Consider the following 16,952-nt stretch of genomic DNA (forward strand, 5'->3'; position numbering starts at 1 on the left):
CAGCCTTCCATTATTCACTGAGAATAGTAACCGTATACTGGAACAGTGTCTGTACGTGAATAGTACACGAGGTAAGTTCCCAGGAAAGAGAAGTGGGTCACAAATGGACACACTTAAATACCAAGTCTTTCTTTAACTAGAACTTTCCTAGACATGCACTTCCACTACATAACACTTAAATCCAATAACCTCTAAGCCTTTAACCGACAATCCCTAAATCTCCAAATATGGATTTCGTCTTACGAACCCTTAGTCTCTTTCCCCTAAGCCTCCACTTGGGTTCCTACTAACTAGTTCTATCAACATCGAATCCTCTTAAGTCTCCAAGCTGCTATTCCCTAATTTTCAAATAGGGTTTAACTCTGATATCAACTACATCAGTCACTTAAGTATTAAACTTAAGCCCTGATACCAATTATAACGCCCTGTTTTTTTCTCGAGTGCGTTATAAATTTAAACAATTCTGGGATAATAAATTTTTTCTTCAATACTACTAAAACTAAACCACATAATTGCTCTTATCTATTCCAAAATTTTCATACATTTTCTCGAAAAAGAATCATTATACACATCAAACGCGGAAGCAAAGATCGAACCTAACATCTTTAACATTAATCGAAATTTAGTTCTTATATCATCGTTCCTCAACATAAATTAATACAAAGCATAAGTTCTCAACTAACATTAACCCTAAATAGGGTTATACATCATCATTCTTTCAAAACGTTCAGAATTCAAAGTAGCAGAACTTAAATACATGGGCTACATTACATACATTACATTCATCATGCACTTTGCTAAATGACATTTCATGCCTCATTCATCCTCATTTCTGCTACAATCTCCATCTGAAACGTTTAAATATTCCAGGTGTTCTTTTCATCCTCGGACTTATAAGGTGGTCCTTCGAGGTCATCTCTAACTTCTTCTATCTCCACCTCATCCTCGGAGTCAGCGTCCTCGAACTCAGGAGGGTTATTTTTTATCCAAAGCACAGGTACATTTTCTTCCTCCTCAACCTTGATCAGGTCGTCCTTTTCAGATTCCTCTACTAACACTGGTACATACAATTCTACCAATTTTTCGCGAATTTGCTCACAATAGAGATGGAATTCAGGAAATTCTTCGCCATGTCGAACCCATTCAACAAAGTCTTGTAGGTTGCCTTCTAAAACACCAATGAGCATATTCATTTGAAACTAAACTAAATTAGGTAGAGACGATAGCTAGGGCAAAGAATCTCTTCCATCTGGACCAAATGCTCCATAATGCCTTTGTCAGGTTCTGAGTTCCTGGTGCTAAGGCGATGAGCCCAGTGATCAATTGACACCTGTTAAATTTCCTGCCATTCTGCCATCATAATCCTCGTCAGTACCCCTAACTGACCTCGAGTTGGTATTTCTAATCCTCCAAGATTCTCAATATAAGCGTTAATGTTCAACCTAAATTCTCCTCACTAGGTTCTCTACTTAATTGGGCTCTGATACGAGCTCCAAGTCAGTTAGGGGTACTGACGAGGATTATGATGGTAGGAAATTTCTCGGAACAGGTGTTAGTTGATCACTGGGCGCATCGCCTTAGCACCAAGAACCCGGAACCTAACAAAGGCATTATGGAGCATTTGGTCCAGATGGAAGAGATTATTGATGACGTACCCCCTAGCTACCGTCTCTGGCCTAATTTAGTTCAGTTTCAAATGAATATGCTCGTCAGTGTTTTAGAAGGCAACCTGCAAGACTTTGGGGGTGTGTTGTCCTATTGCGCCACATGACAATAGAGGGGAATTCGTGTTCAGATATGGAACCCACAAATTTAGGAAAGGGTGATGAAATTAGTGTCAAGTACAGACGCGTGTCGTAATATTGGTAACTGTGTGGGTTGTGCCCTTAAATTGCGTGCGAGGGGCCGGCCCAAAGCCGCACGAGTCTAGAGGGGTGAACAGTTCAGATCGAGGACAACTATGGCACCTGCTGAGGAGATACGGATCCAATACTGTTTTAAGGGAGTGCACCTTGTGGTCTATCGAGCAGTCGGGCTCGAGCTTCATCGGGTGACTTAATGAGCTGGGCTGGGAGGAGTCCCTGATTTTCGACGGCCTCAAGAGGCTGTCCTATAGTGTAGCGGGCCCCAATGCAGCCGAGGAAGATGACATTCCTGTCACTTGCGCCAGGGACCGACACGCCCCCGGCCTTGACCCCCCATAGTCCCAGTGTAAAATGTACTGGTGCACTCATGAATTATAAATAAAATTTTATTTATAAATTCCAATCGTATTCTGGGTAGATACTAATACGGTCATAACGTATATCGTAGCCGGTACATAAAGGCCATTCGTCCATGGCATTCTTAATACAAATTAAAACTAAGTCAGGGAAAATACAGCCTACTGAGTCTATCCGGGCCATGATACGCTGCCGTATATGCGTACCCATAACCTGCTCCGGGAGATCGCTGCGAATCCGGCCAGAGATCCAGTACTTCAGGTGGATCACCCCCGTCGTCGCCTTCAGAGCTTTCCGGAGGTGTAATTAAACTTGATCAGGGTGAAGTACACGTGGTCGTCGAAACCTTTATAGTTGCTCTTGGGCCCGTCGTTGCATAGGACGATGCAAGAGATCCTACCCTTGTTCTGCTTTGGCTTTGCGTATTTACAGTTTGACTGCCAGTTTTTGTTAGCCCCAATAAATTCCTTCCAGTGCTTCAGGTACTGGGGGGGTCGTCGATGACGTTGTACCATGCGTCATCATTGTGTCGGCCCATGTCGAGGTGCCCCATGTAATAATTGTGCAGGCCGAGGCCCCTTGCCCAGTAAGTCTTGCCAGTCCTTGAAAGGAAAGAATGATGCTCCTGGGCCTGCTCCGCTCGGGCTTAACATTATCTGACGGCCCATTCAAGCATGTCCACGGGAACGTGTGAGAAAATACGAAATTCGGGCTCATATGCCTCAGGAAGCTTTTGGAAATGTTTTTCGAAATCATGAAAAAGCCTATCCCTATTAAGACAATAACCTTTTGCGTCACCTTTTTGGACAACCTCCAGTGCCTTCATCTTATCCCCGGTGGCAAGCGCAGCTGTGTAGAGGTCAGACATCTTGTCCGCGTAAGCCTTGTTCCGGCCGAAATGATCCCCAGTCGATGTAGTTGCCACCATTGGCAATGTAGGACTGGACCGCGGAGCATGACTTGGCCCGCTGTACATTGGGGTGAAAGTGGGCGGATCTAGTCAGAGAGACCAGGTCGAAGAACTTTTGGTTCCTCGTCTAGAACTTGCCCTCGAACTGGATAAGGCAGTACAGGTGCGGGGGCTACCATCTTAGTGCGCCTCCTGGCATACCCGTATGTGCACGGGTTTTATCGGATACTAGAGGTTGATGATTTGTTGGAGGCACTGGGATAGGTTAGGAAAATATTTTTGGCATTAATACGAAATTCGGAATGAGGGCGTGGCATTTTCGTAAATAAGGAAGGTGACACTGATTGGGAGCCCGTGGCCAAAGTCCCTGGAATGGGGGTAACTGGTGTCGCTTATATACCCCCCTATACATACGGGTATGCCAGGAGGCTCACTAAGACGGTAGCCCACACCTGCACTACCTCATCCAGTTCGAGGGTAAGTTCCAGACGAGGAACCAGAAGTTCTTTAACCTAGTCTCTCCGACCAGGTCTGCCCACTTTCACCCCAACATGTAGCTAGTCAAATCATGCTCTGCGGTCTAGTCCTACATTGCCAAGGGTGGCAACTACACCGACTGGGATCATTCCGGCCGGATAGCCGGAACAAGGCTTATGCGAACAAGATGTCGGATGTCTACACAGTTGCGTTTGCCACCGGGGATAACATGAAGGCACTGGAGGTTGTCTAGAAAGGTGACGCGAAAGGTTATTGTCTTAATAGGGATAGGCTTCTACATAATTTCGAAAAACATTTCCAAAAGCCTCCAGAGGCTTATGACGAATTTCGTATTTTCTCACACGTTCCCGTGGACATGCTTGAATGGGTCGCTGATAATGTCAAGCTCGAGCGGAGCAAGCCCAGGAGCATCATTCTAGAAGGCCTTTCAAGGACTGGCAAGACTTGCTGGGCAAGGAGCCTTGGCCCACACGATTATTACATGGGACACCTCAACATGGGCCGACACAATGATGACGCCTGGTACAACGTCATCGACGATGCGGACCCCCAATACCTGAAGCACTGGAAGGAATTTATCAAGGCAAACAAAGATTGGCAGTCCAACTGCAAGTACGCAAAGTCAAAACAGATCAAGGTGGGATCCCCTGCATCATCCTCTGCAACGACGGGCCCAAGAGCAGCTATAAAGAGTTCCTCGAGATGGATGAGAAATCATCCCTAAAGAGGTAGACCCTAAGGAATGCTGACTTCTACTTCATCTCCGACCTCCTCTTCTCAAACGGAGACTGAGAAGACACCCCTGAGCGTGAAGGTTCAGCATGCCATAGCCAAGAGGAATAAGAGGCGCAAGAAGTTTCGGCTACAATGCGGGTGCACCCTCTACCACGTCAATGGCTGCCTACGACCCCATGCTCTTCTTAGAGCTCATGCGATCAGGGGTCTACTCCGACACCCTAAAGAACCTGCTATACTTTAAGACGACGAAGGGCTTCGACGACCGCGTGTACTTCACCCTGATCAAGTTCAACTACAACCTTCGAAAGGCTCTAAAGGCGATAGCGGGGGTGATCCACCTGAAGTATCGGATCTCTGGCCAGATTCGCAGCGATCTCCTGGACCAGGTTATGGGTACGTGTATACGGTAGCGTATCATGGCCCGGATAGACTCAGTAGGCTGTATTTCCCCTGATTTAATTTTAATTTATATTAAGAATGCCATGGACGAATGGCCGTTATGTATCGGCTATGATATACGCTATGACCGTATTGGGTTCTACCTAGAGTACGACTGGAATTTATAAATAAAAATTTTATTTATAATTCATGGGTGCACTAGTACATTTTACATTTTACACTGGGACTATAGGGGTGGGGGATCAAGGCCGGGGTCATGTCGGTCCCCAACGCAAGTGGCAGGACCGTCATCTTCCTTGGCTGCATCGGGGCCCACTCTTCCCGGCCCAGCCCATTAAGCCACCCGATGAAGCCCGAGCTCAACTGCTCGATGGACCACAGGGTACACTCCCTTAAAACAGTACTAGATCTGTATCTCCTCAGCAGGCGCCATAGCTGTCCCCGGTCTGAACTGTCCATCTCTCCAGACTTGTGCGGTTTTGGGTCGGCCCCTCGCCCGCAATTTAAGGGCATGGCCCACACAATTAAAAATATTATGCCACGCGTCTATACCTGACACTAATTCCATCACCTTTTCCTAAATTTGTGGGCTCCGTATTTGACCACAAATTCCCCTCGATTAACATATGGCGCAATGGGACAACATACCCCCACCATCAAGTGACAAGTGTTCGCACCAGGGAGCAAGGGAGGGAGGGCCAAAAGTCACACCAGGCACACGTACTTCCCTCATGACCTGTCACATCAACCCATTTAAAATTTGAAAACACATAAATTGTTGCGCGTACCACCCTACAGGCTTTTGACTCACGAGTGGGCCCCCTCTGTACCAACCCACCCTCTTTCTCTAGGGCGAAGAATTTCCCGAATTCCATCTCTATTGTGAGCGAATTCGCGAACAATTGGCAAAACTGTATGTACCAGTGTTAGTAGAGGAATCTGAAGAAAAAGAAAAGGAAGACCCGATTAAGGTTTAGGAGGAAGAAAATGTACTTGTGCTCTAGATCGAAAATAACCCTCCTGAGTTCGAGGACGCTGACTCCGGGGATGAGGTGGAGATAGAAGAAGTTAGAGATGACCTCGAATGACCACCTTATGAGTCTAAGGATGAAAAGAATACCTGGAATATTCAAACGTTCCAGATGAAAATTGTAGTAGAAACGAGAATGAATGAGGCATGAAATGGCATTTAGCAAAGTGCATGATGAATTGAATGATGAATGTAATATATGTAATGTAGCTCATGTATTTAAGTTCTGCTACTTTTAATTCTTGACGTTTTGAAAGAATGATAATGTATCTATTTAGGGTTAATGTTAGTTGAGAACTTATGCTTTGTATTAAGTTATGTTGAGGAACGATGATGTAAGAACTGAATTTCGATTAATGTTAAAGATGTTAGGTTCGATCCTTGCTTCCACATTTGATGTGTATAATGATTCTCTTTCGAGAAAATGTATGAAAAATTTGGGATAGATAAGAACAATTATGTGGTTTAGTTTTAGTAGTATTGAAGAAAAAATTTATTATCTCAGAATTGTCCGAATTTATAACACACTCGAGAAAAAAATGGGGCGTTACAACCTGCTCTTATTCTTGATCCTAAAACTTTTAATGACAGTTCAGATTCTATTCATCCAACCCGAAACCATCAAAAGGGAGAGAGAGAATGCCAAAATTCTAGAAGATGATCAAGTCTAGAATAAACCACCATTAAAGGTTTATTCTAGAAAGCCATGTGATCCTCAGGCAACCAATTTATCTAACCTAGAGATAAATCTAGAAAATATGGTTGCAAATGATGTTGAGGCACTGAACGGGATGGAGCATGAAGGGAGTAACAAAGAAGATGATCTAAGTATTCCAATTGCTCTCAGAAAAGGGATAAGATCCTGCACAAAGCATCATATTTCTCATTTTTTGGGATACTTTTAATTATCTCCTAATTCAGAGCATTCACTGTTAATCTAGATAGTGTGGATATTCCTAGAGACATTCATCATGCACTACAAGATGATAGATGGAAAGGCTGCGTCTTGGAAGAAATACAAGCCTTAGAAAAGAATGATACATGGGAAGTTGTAAACCTACTAGAAGGAAAGAAAACAATAGGCAACAAATGGGTATTCATTGTGAAGTATAAACCTGATGGGAGTATTGATAGGTTCAAGGCTAAACTTGTGGCCCAAGGCTTTACTCAAACTCAAGGCTTGGACTATGAGGAAACATTTGCTCCAGTGGCTAAGTTAAATTCCATCCGGATATTGTTATCCTTGGCAATTAATCTAGATTGGAGATTGCATCAATTAGATATCAAAAATGCTTTCCTGCATGGAGAGCTGGAAGAAGAAATATACATGAAAATGCCACCTGATTTAGAGGAGAATGACACAAGCTGAAAAAATCTTTGCATGGTCTTAAACAATCCCCTAGAGCATGGTTATGGTTTAAGAGATTCAATGATACCTTACACCAGCTTGGATACAAGCAAGGGCAGGCAGATCACACTTTCTTCACAAAGATCGAAAATGATGGGAGAAGAACAATGTTGATAGTGTATGTAGATGATATCATCATCACGAGAGACAACAACCAACAACATACAACAACAACATATCCAGTCTTTATCCCACTATGTGGGATCGGCTACATGAATTCTAGACTTCCATGTATTTCTATCTTTTGTCATATCTTCATTGAGATCCATACACTTCATATCAAACTTTAATGTCTCCCTCAAAGTCTTTTTAGGTCTGCCTCTACCTCTTTTTTTGATTAATTGTTCTATTTCATCAACTCTCCTCACAGGAGCGTCTCTTAGTCTCCTTCTCATATGACCAAACCATCTTAGTCTAGTCTCTCTCATCTTCTCCTCTATTAGCACTACTTCTATCTTATTACGAATAACTTCATTTCTAATTTTATCTTTTCTTGTATGGCCGCACATCCATCTTAACATGCTCATCTCCGCTACACTCGTCTTTTGCTCATGTTGATATTTGACTGCCCAACATTCTGAGCCGTACAACAAAACTCGTCTTATAGCTGTCCTATAGAATTTTCCTTTCAATTTTAATGGGATTTTACCATCACATAACACCCCCGATGCATTTCTCCATTTTAGCCAACCTGCCTTAATTCTATGTGTAACATCCTCGTGAATTTCTCCATCTTTTTGAATCACTGATCCCAAATATCGAAAATGGTTTTTTCTTTGTAAGATTTGGTCTTCCAATTTCATTATAACATCCTCCACTCTTGCATTCTTACTAAATTTACATTCCATATATTCTGTTTTCTTTCTGCTTAATTTAAATCCCTTAGATTCTAAATTGTTTCTCCATAACTCAAGCTTAGTGTTCACTCCTTCTTTTGTTTCATCCACCAACACTATGTCGTCTGCAAATAGCATACACCATGACACCTCTGTCTGAATATCTTTAGTGAGTTCATCCATTACTAAAGCAAATAAGTATGGACTTAGTGCAGAATCTTGATACAATCCTATTGTAATTTTAAACGGTTCAGTATCCCCTCCGCATGTTCTGACCCTTGTCTTTGCACCATAATACATGTCCTTAAGGGCTTGTATATAAGCTATTCGGACTCCTTTATTCTTTAAAACCCTCCGTAATACTTCTCTAGGGACCCTATCATAGGCCTTTTCTAGATCTATAAACACCATATGTAAGTCCTTCTGATGATCCCGATACCTTTCCATTAGACGCCTCAGTTGATGGAAGCATTTGAGGTGAAAAATTCGGGAGAATTAAGATATTTCCTAGGATTGGAAGTAGCTAGAAGCAAGGAATGTATATTCCTTAGATTTGCTAAGGGAAATGCACCTTAGATTTGCTAAGGGAAACCGGCAAACTAGGGTGTAAACCAGCAAGTGCTCCCCTAGAACCCAATTGGAAGAATAAAGAAGAAAAAGAAGAGTATCAAGTTGACAAATGAAGTTATCAATGCCTAGTAGGGAAGCTTATCTACCTTTCCCACACGAGGCCGGATATAGCATATGTTGTGAGTATTTTCAGCCAATATATGCATATTCCTACTAAAAGACATCTTAAAGCAGCTCACAATATCCTCATGTATCTCAAAGAAACACCTGGGAATGGGCTAATATTGAAGAAAAATTAGGATAAAGGAATATATGGCAATGCTAATTCAGATTAGGTAGGCTCTATTGATGATAGTAGATCCAAATCAAGGTATTGTACTAAGTTGTGGGGTAATTTAGTGACTTAGAGAAGCAAAAAACAATAGGTTGTTGCTCGCAGTAGTGCATAGACTGAGTATCGAGCCATTACTCAAGGTATTTGTGAAATCATATGGATAGAAAGATTGATGAAAGACCTATCCATGCATGTATCATCTCCTAAATTATTTTACAGTGACAACAAATTAGCTAACAGTATTATGAATAATTCGGTACAACATGACTGAATGAATCATATGAAAATTGATAGACATTTTGTCAAGCAAGAGGAGACATCTTGAAGATCAAGAAGCAGATATCTTGACCAAAACAATGCAAAAACAAGGCTTTGAATTGCTTAGAGGCAAGTTAGGAATGATTGACATCTATTCACCAACTTGAGGGAGAGTGTTGGAAGGAGATAAGGAAGAAAGAGTAGTTTGGGAATGCTGATAAAGATGATAACTAATATCCAATTAAAGAATAAGGATAAATCAATCTAAGATCGGAATACTTGCTAATCTTAATCTATAAAGTAGTTAACTAAAATTGTTCTAATCCACTCCTACAAAATAGGAGAATAGATAGGAGATTTTATAGCAAATTTTTTAGAAAGTTTTCTGTATATATATTTCCATAGTTTAATGAATCATTCAACTTGGAATGTTTTCATAATTCTATACCTAATTCTTTCATCTCCAAATTCTTAGAGGTAGGTTTGAATCAATTTTGAATTTTTCTAGAATCTTGACTAGTTAAGAAATTGAAAAAATGGAGAAATTTTAGATGGTACTTGAACGAGGAATGCAGTGCTGTGGCAAAGAAATGGTGGACACTAGCTAGTTGACATAAGATTAAATATACAAGAAATCATTAAAACTTGTAATAAATAATTTGTGTTAACAGGACTTGATTTGATCGGAAATACTAGTTCAGATAAGCCTTTCCACGAACCAAATGGCAAAACCCAGAACAAGCATGTCTGTGAAATACTTAAACTTGTGAATACTAATTGACATCAATGGAGAGTTTCCTGATAAATACGAACAGAAGAAGCAGAAACTTGCACCTCAATCGGCATTGTTAAGTTGAGCTGAAGTAAGATACCTGCATGGTGTAGGTTTTTCCACTGCCAGTAGCCCCATATGCAAAGATAGTAGCATTGCAGCCACGAAATATCCCTGGAATCAAAGGACTGACTTCTCTGTCGAAAATCTTACTTAAATTGTTGTCTTCTTGCCCGAAGAATGAATCCAACTTGTAGCACTCGTTCCGGCTATACTTGCCCCCAAAACAAAAAAGTCAGCTTCCTTGGCAAAAACTCAAAACAGCTTTCCCTGCAAGTTGTGCTGGTATATAGAAGAAGAAAATCCTCACCTGGTTTCATGGTCTTTGAGATGAACAGAGACTTCTTGGTCCTGGCCGGTCTGGAGGAGTTCCGATTCGGGAACGGTGACGCAGGGAGTGGAGTTTCCGTTCCTGGAAGCGACTTCATGGAGGAGAAATGGGCGGACCCTTACGATTACCCTCACCTTCGAGATCGAACCGGGATTTGATTGCGAAGGCTTCGCCGGAGTCGACATTTTCGCTGTTTGTTTCTCCAGAACTGAGCGAGAGAGGAAGAGACTGGATCTGGTAAAGGAACGACGAAGAAGAGGTGAGATTTCGATTTTCCGGGCTGAATGCGGAGGAAGTAAGGGGAAGACGAGAAAGAGGAAGAGAGTTTGGAGGATTTGAATTTTGACCGTTGAGGCGCCCGTTTTAAAACGCTGGAGTGGAAGTGCGCTTGTTTGGTTTGTTTGTTTGAATTTGAATGGGAAGGAGGGGAGAGATCGCATTTCAACGCTTGTCTCCTCGTGTAGGTCTTCTTGTCGTTTTTTTTTTTTTTTTTTTTTTTTTTTTTATGAATAATGTTATTGGTATATCTTTGTGTACATTTTAAATTACACAAAAGTGTATCAATGATAAAAATATTCCTCATGAGGCGTATAGAAACACGTGAGGCGCATGAAAAAACACAGGGTATTTTGGTCATAATACCCCTTGTGTAGCTCAAGATGTACAAAAATAATGTACACGTAACATGATTCTTTTTTTATTTTTTTATTTATTTTTTTGACTAATTACCAAATAAATATTCACTTTTGAACCCTTCTTTAATTTAAAAATAATATTTTATTTTATTAAAATTCATCATCACTTTTGTACCTACTATTATTATTGTCACATTTGGTTATTAAATGTTAACCTACATAATTAATGCACATGTATAAATAACAATTGTCGTAGATTAAAATAAATTAAAAATTAAATTTAGATTAACTAAATCTAAGTATTAAGTTTTAATACATTTAATATTTTTAAAATTACACTACTTTTTTTTGTATTAAATGGACATTAAAAAATTCATGTAATTATAAAAAAAATGTTTTGAGTATCCCATAAAATCATAAATTTAATTTAATGGGATGGGATGAGATCATATAACTTTCATATAGTAAGAATTAATTAGTATAATTTTTGAAAGAATAAAGTCATCACCTAGCAAAGAGTAAATTTCAATAACTATCATTGATATTTGCTCTAATTTGCAAAATGTACTCTTAATATTTTTAAAATTACATTGACTTCCCTTCATTAATAGGAGAAATAGAACCCCCACAGTCATGGCTTAACGGTAAAACATTTGAAGTTTCACATAAAATATCAAAGATCAAATCCTTGTGGTGATATTTGTCTCATGTGAAAGTATGAACTGAATGTTTTATTTTATGTGTGTATATGTTGTGACTGCATTCGACTTTACTCGACAGGTCAAAAAAATATCACACGTCCCCAAGACTAGTCAGGTGAAACTTAAAAAAAAAAAGTTAAATAACTATTTTACTCGTATTTGACATCTTTTCTCTTTTTCTTATTTATGTTTTTATTAATAACTATAAATAATAATAATAATAATAATAATAATAATAAAAAGAAACTACACCTCCACTCATAAGATTTTACAAAAATTAGAAAAAAACAATAAGGCCTTGTTCTCCATTAATCTAGTGTGAAAATTATTCATAATTTTTATAATAAATTTTATTCCTCTCTTTTATCGTAGGTTATATGAAAAGGGAAATAAAAATATATATATTTAAAAAAAAAGAAAAAAAGTAAATAAATAAAATATGAGATATTTTGTAAATATATTTTTTAATAGATAATATTATAAAAAATAGTTATAGTTATTTAATAAAAAATAAATATAAATTTCATATTACATTCAAATAAATATAAACATAAGTTATATCATTCAAGAATCATGACTTACTAATTAAAAAATAAATAGTAAATTTTAAAAATAAAATAATAAAACATAATTCAAATAATAAATTTAAAATTTTACTTATTTTTAAAAACAAATAATAGATTTAAAAATTTTGAGTTTGAGACGAAAAAAGTTATATCTCTAACCATTCCATCTCTAACATCTTTGTGGAGGAAAACGCGTTTCAATATTTTTCTAATATTATAAAATAGTTTCAAAATGTTTATGAAATTACAAAAATTATCTGAAAACGTTTTTTGGTGTTTTGAAAACAAAAACGTTTTAAAAAAAGTCAAAACGACACTCTTGAAACGTTTCCATGCTTCATAGTTTTATCCCTTTTTTTCTTTCTATCTCATATCTCTTGTTGAAATCTTTATTTCTCTTCTTAATTTTATCCATTTGGTCGTCAAGAGGGTTCTCATTTTTCTTGAATACGGTTTCCATCATTAAAATCTAATAGTGACTAGAGTGAGAAGAAGAGAAATGGAATGAGAAAAATAAAAATGTATAAAAAAGTAATTGACGGCAACCACTAACCAACAAAGACTAAAAAAAAAAAAAATGAGAGATATGAGACCTATAAAACATAAAACCAACAATAAACAATGATAATAATAACAATAAATAACATTTGGGCATTGTCAAACCTTTGGAGAGAAAAAAAAATAGAAGTGTAACTTATACTAATTTTTTTTTGGAGATTTTAAAAGTTGTAAAGGCATCAAAGTAATCGCAAGATGAAAGTCAAGTGAATTAATAAAATCGAGAGAGATATTTTTTTATTTTAAAAAATATAAAATATTCAATTTTTATATTAAATTTTACGAATGAGAAATGTAACTTACACTAAAAATAAAAGATACCATTGTTGGTTGCTAGTTCATCAACTAATTGAGCATCATTGAGTTCCATATAATAAGTTTACTACAATTTAACACATTGAGAAAGAAAAATATATAAATTTTAATAAGATTTTTACTCAAAATCAACCTCATTGTAAGAGAAAAAAAAAAAAGGGAGAGATTTGACGGATGGAAAGACAAAAAGGGAGGAGGGAGAGATAGTATTCTAAAATTTTAATGGTGAAAAATAAATATAACAATATTTTTAAAATTAAAAAATTATTATTATTATATTATAACTCACTTTCAATTAAATCTCAAGATTATAGGCATAATATCAATTATTGCCCTTATATTTGTGGTTATGTTAGGAGTCGAAATCTGTCGATTATATTTCTTGATTTATTTTTCCTGTTGAAATCATGAAGTCGAACAGTGGAAGCATTTAAGATGTGCATTAATAATAAAAGAAAAAAAATCTCATCCTCACCCAAAATAAAAAAAAAAAAAACTGAATATTTATAGCGACAAAGGAGAGAAAATAAAGAGAGAGAGAGAGAGGGTGTCGCGCGATTACTAGGGTTTTAGGTTGCAGTCGGTGATAGCATTGCCCCTCCCCCGTCCAAACCAAAACCTCTCTCTGTCTCTCTGCATCTGGAAAGGAAGATGGACAAGAGCATGCTCGGAGACCTCGACTCCCTCCCCGATGAGGACAAGTTGAGGATGTCCGCCATGATCGACCAGCTCCAAATCCGCGATAGGTTTTCTCTCTGTCTCCCGTCTCTCTCATGTTTTTGTTTACAGCCGCCATGCTTTGTTTTCCGTGATGCAATTTGAAGTAGGACCTTGATATCTGCGATCTAATGAGTTTCCTGCGTGTGAATGTGATGCAATTCCTTCGTTGGGCTGCCAAAAATGGAGCCCTAATTCTGATTGTGTTGGCCGGCAAGGATGGCAAGTGCCGTAATTCGCGTGGAGCCGACAGGGTTTCAACATGCTTTCCGTATTTGATTTACGTTTTAGAAATTAGATGATTTGTTGCCGGGTTATGGATCCTTATTCATGCTTAAAACAAAAAAGGAGCAAGTATCCAACCACGGTACCAAGAGGAAGTAGAAAATGGAGGAACTACAGTACTCAAAGTCACCAAATTGAATGCCTGACTATGAATGTGAGTTAGAAGTGAGACAGAGCCATGCCATGCATTCACAATCTTCCTTTCTACATAACTTTCACAGATGAACCCTTATTTGAATGCTTCAGTATGATTAGAGGTCAAAGATCAATGATTAAAATCAACCCTTGATTGACTATAAATATATACAATAAGTGCAGATTTTGTGTATGAGCTGTGATCTATCTGGTGCTTTTTTTTCTTTTCCCTTATTTAGTTATTTTGGTGTATATTTTCCTTTTGATGAGCAATATGGAAATTGTCCCAAATATATTGCTTTATATGTTATGAACTCTATTTTGATTATATGTACTCTATTAACAAATGATACTTTAATCTGACTTCAACATAAAGTCAACCTTCATTTCTAGTGGCCAATGTGTATTATACTTTGCTGTCGGGGTTGGTATCATCTTTGAGATTTGCAGATATTCTGGGAATCGTATTTGTGTGTGCTCTGCAATTTGTCTTGTCCTTTTCTTTCATCTTTTTTTGGGAAAATATAAGTCTGGGTTATGGTTGTTGTACATGTTCCCGTCTATACTTCATCTCTTTGATCAACAATCGATATTGTTCCTCAACTAAGTTGTTTTGTTGTATTAGTTCACTGTTGTATTTCTTGAGGAATAAATGGTTCTGGGAAATTGACATAATGACGGAAGGAGATAAAACTTACTCATACCCATGAATCCTCTTGCAGTTTAAGGATGTATAATTCACTTGTAGAGAGATGTTTCACCGATTGCGTGGACACCTTCAGGCGCAAATCCCTTGACAAACAAGAGGAAACCTGTGTCCGCCGGTGTGCTGAGAAGTTCTTGAAGCACTCAATGCGTGTTGGCATGAGATTTGCAGAGCTCAACCAAGGTGCAGCTACACCAGATTAAGGTGGGTAGTAAACTTGGAAGTGGTTTATGTGCCAATCATTTCTTCTGGACTTGCATTGTTGCCAAATTGTGTTACGCGTTCATGTTACAAGCAGAGGAACTTTTAGTCTCTGATTATTTCCGTCATTCAGAAGAGGTCAAATAAGTTGGATCATCATAGCTTTTTCTTTAATTAATGTATTTTGGTTGAAACTAAATATATTCTTCTCGAGTTAGTGTTAATGTGTCTTTAACTTGAAGGAAGTGTGCTTGTTTTAAAATCTTGGCACTCATTAACAAATACGAGTTCTTTGGAACCCAGTGTGTTTGGCCAACTCGTAGCTTGAAACCGTGGGTTATTCTCGGCATCTTATTGATGAAACTTATTGAGTAAATCCGTTACTAAGAGCATTGACTTCAGTGAAGTCAAATGTTTATGATTCTCAGTTCTCTGAACTTCCATTGCGATATTGTTGTGGACTTATGTTCCATGAAAATACGTTGTAGGAGTTGTTTTTTCGTTTTCGAAATATTTCATATTTTTATTTCGAACTTTATTTATGTCTATTTTTTTTATAAAAATATCCGTTTTCATGTTTTCGTTTTCTATTGAAAACGTTTCCGTTTTTGTTTTCGTGTAACATAGCTGTGGACTATGGGCCTATTTGTTGCAGCTTAAAGGTTGCAAGTTTTAGCTTTTAGCTTCAAAAAAGTGGGTATGTAGTGTTTGTTTTAATTTTTAGAATTATAGCTTATAGCTTCTATTAGCTTTTAGAAGGGGTAGAAGCTGGCCTTTTCAAATCTGGGGTACCCCAGCTTCTACAATTTTTGATTAAATAGTTATATTTTTTTTTGACAATTTTGTTGCTATTTTTAACAAAGAATTACTCTTTTATTCACGTAATCAAGAGTCTTTCTTTTCCACTGCCATCTCCATTTTCAAATATCTTTTTCTCTCTTGCCATCTCCCCTTCTCTCTATACTCTAATTAATTTTTTTATAACACTTGAAACTTATACATATACACTAATTAATTTTTAAATTATTATTCTATAATTATTAAAAGTATTATAAATAATTATACAAAAATAAGTTATTTTACAGCTTATGGTATCAAATATCATAACTGTTTAACTACAACTTTTAAGAAGTCGTAACAAATAAGTTTATAACTTATTCTAAGTTTTAGAAGTTATAGTCTAAGAAATTAAAAGTTATGATTTCTTTAATTAAGCTATAACAAACGGAGCTTATGTTGGGACCTCGTCACCTCCAGAATATGAAAATCGCTTAGCAGTGAAAATATGATTATAGAATCCAAAAATAATACGAATTTTATTTCTTCTCTCAATAAATTCAAAAAAGCATACCGTTTAACGGCTTCGTGAAATTTGAAACATAATTACCTTTGCAGAAAATTGGAGAAGATTAGACCAATATTTGAAATCAAAACCATGAAAATAGGAACGGAGTACCGATAATCTCCTGCGCCTGTTCTCGTCAAATCTTAGCCGTTCATTTCAATCACTTACCGTTGATTGACGTCCCAGCAAAGATCCGTGCCCTAATCAATTCTCAAGTCGGTTAAAATGTATCTTTCGTACTTCATTCACGTATCGGCTTAAACATCGACCATAGATTCCCAATCCGACGGATAAGGAGCTGCCAGCAAGCCTTCGATGGCTTTAAATATGTTCGACCCTTAAAGGATGGCTGTATCCGGAGAATGCCGTTTGAGGTTCAAACTTTTGTCCCCTAACGTTCACGTGAACCACTGACGCCGTTA

At 37.8% G+C, this 16,952-nt stretch overlaps 2 protein-coding genes across 2 annotated transcripts in view; one reads left to right on the forward strand and one right to left on the reverse strand.

The window, feature by feature from the left end:
• The window catches only part of LOC127789242 (kinesin-like protein KIN-10B), a 36,662-nt gene extending 25,909 nt beyond the window's left edge, over positions 1-10,753 (reverse strand). Inside the window, exons 1-2 of the mRNA XM_052318080.1 lie at positions 10,346-10,753; positions 10,076-10,244 (exon numbers count right to left, since the gene is read on the reverse strand). Coding sequence (XP_052174040.1) covers positions 10,076-10,244; positions 10,346-10,551 — 375 coding nt within the window. The 5' untranslated portion in view covers positions 10,552-10,753. The remainder of the gene's footprint in view (positions 1-10,075; positions 10,245-10,345) is intronic.
• Positions 10,754-13,676: 2,923 nt separating this feature from the next.
• LOC127788008 (mitochondrial import inner membrane translocase subunit Tim9) lies at positions 13,677-15,426 on the forward strand. Its single transcript, XM_052316125.1, has 2 exons — positions 13,677-13,887; positions 15,001-15,426. The coding sequence occupies exons 1-2, from the start codon at positions 13,793-13,795 to the stop codon at positions 15,185-15,187; spliced, it is 282 nt and encodes a 93-aa protein (XP_052172085.1). The 5' UTR covers positions 13,677-13,792; the 3' UTR covers positions 15,188-15,426.
• Positions 15,427-16,952: the final 1,526 nt, after the last annotated feature.

This window comes from Diospyros lotus, chromosome 13, assembly GCF_014633365.1.
Source record: "Diospyros lotus cultivar Yz01 chromosome 13, ASM1463336v1, whole genome shotgun sequence".
Taxonomy (NCBI): Eukaryota; Viridiplantae; Streptophyta; class Magnoliopsida; order Ericales; family Ebenaceae; genus Diospyros; species Diospyros lotus.

What these genes read in the sequence shown, in the direction of transcription:
- LOC127788008 (XM_052316125.1), top strand. Translation starts at nt 13,793, where the DNA reads ATGGACAAGAGCATGCTCGGAGACCTCGACTCCCTCCCCGATGAGGAC. An exon ending in CAGCTCCAAATCCGCGATAG is followed by an intron (nt 13,888 to 15,000) that starts GTTTTCTCTCTG and finishes ATCCTCTTGCAG; the next exon opens with TTTAAGGATGTATAATTCAC.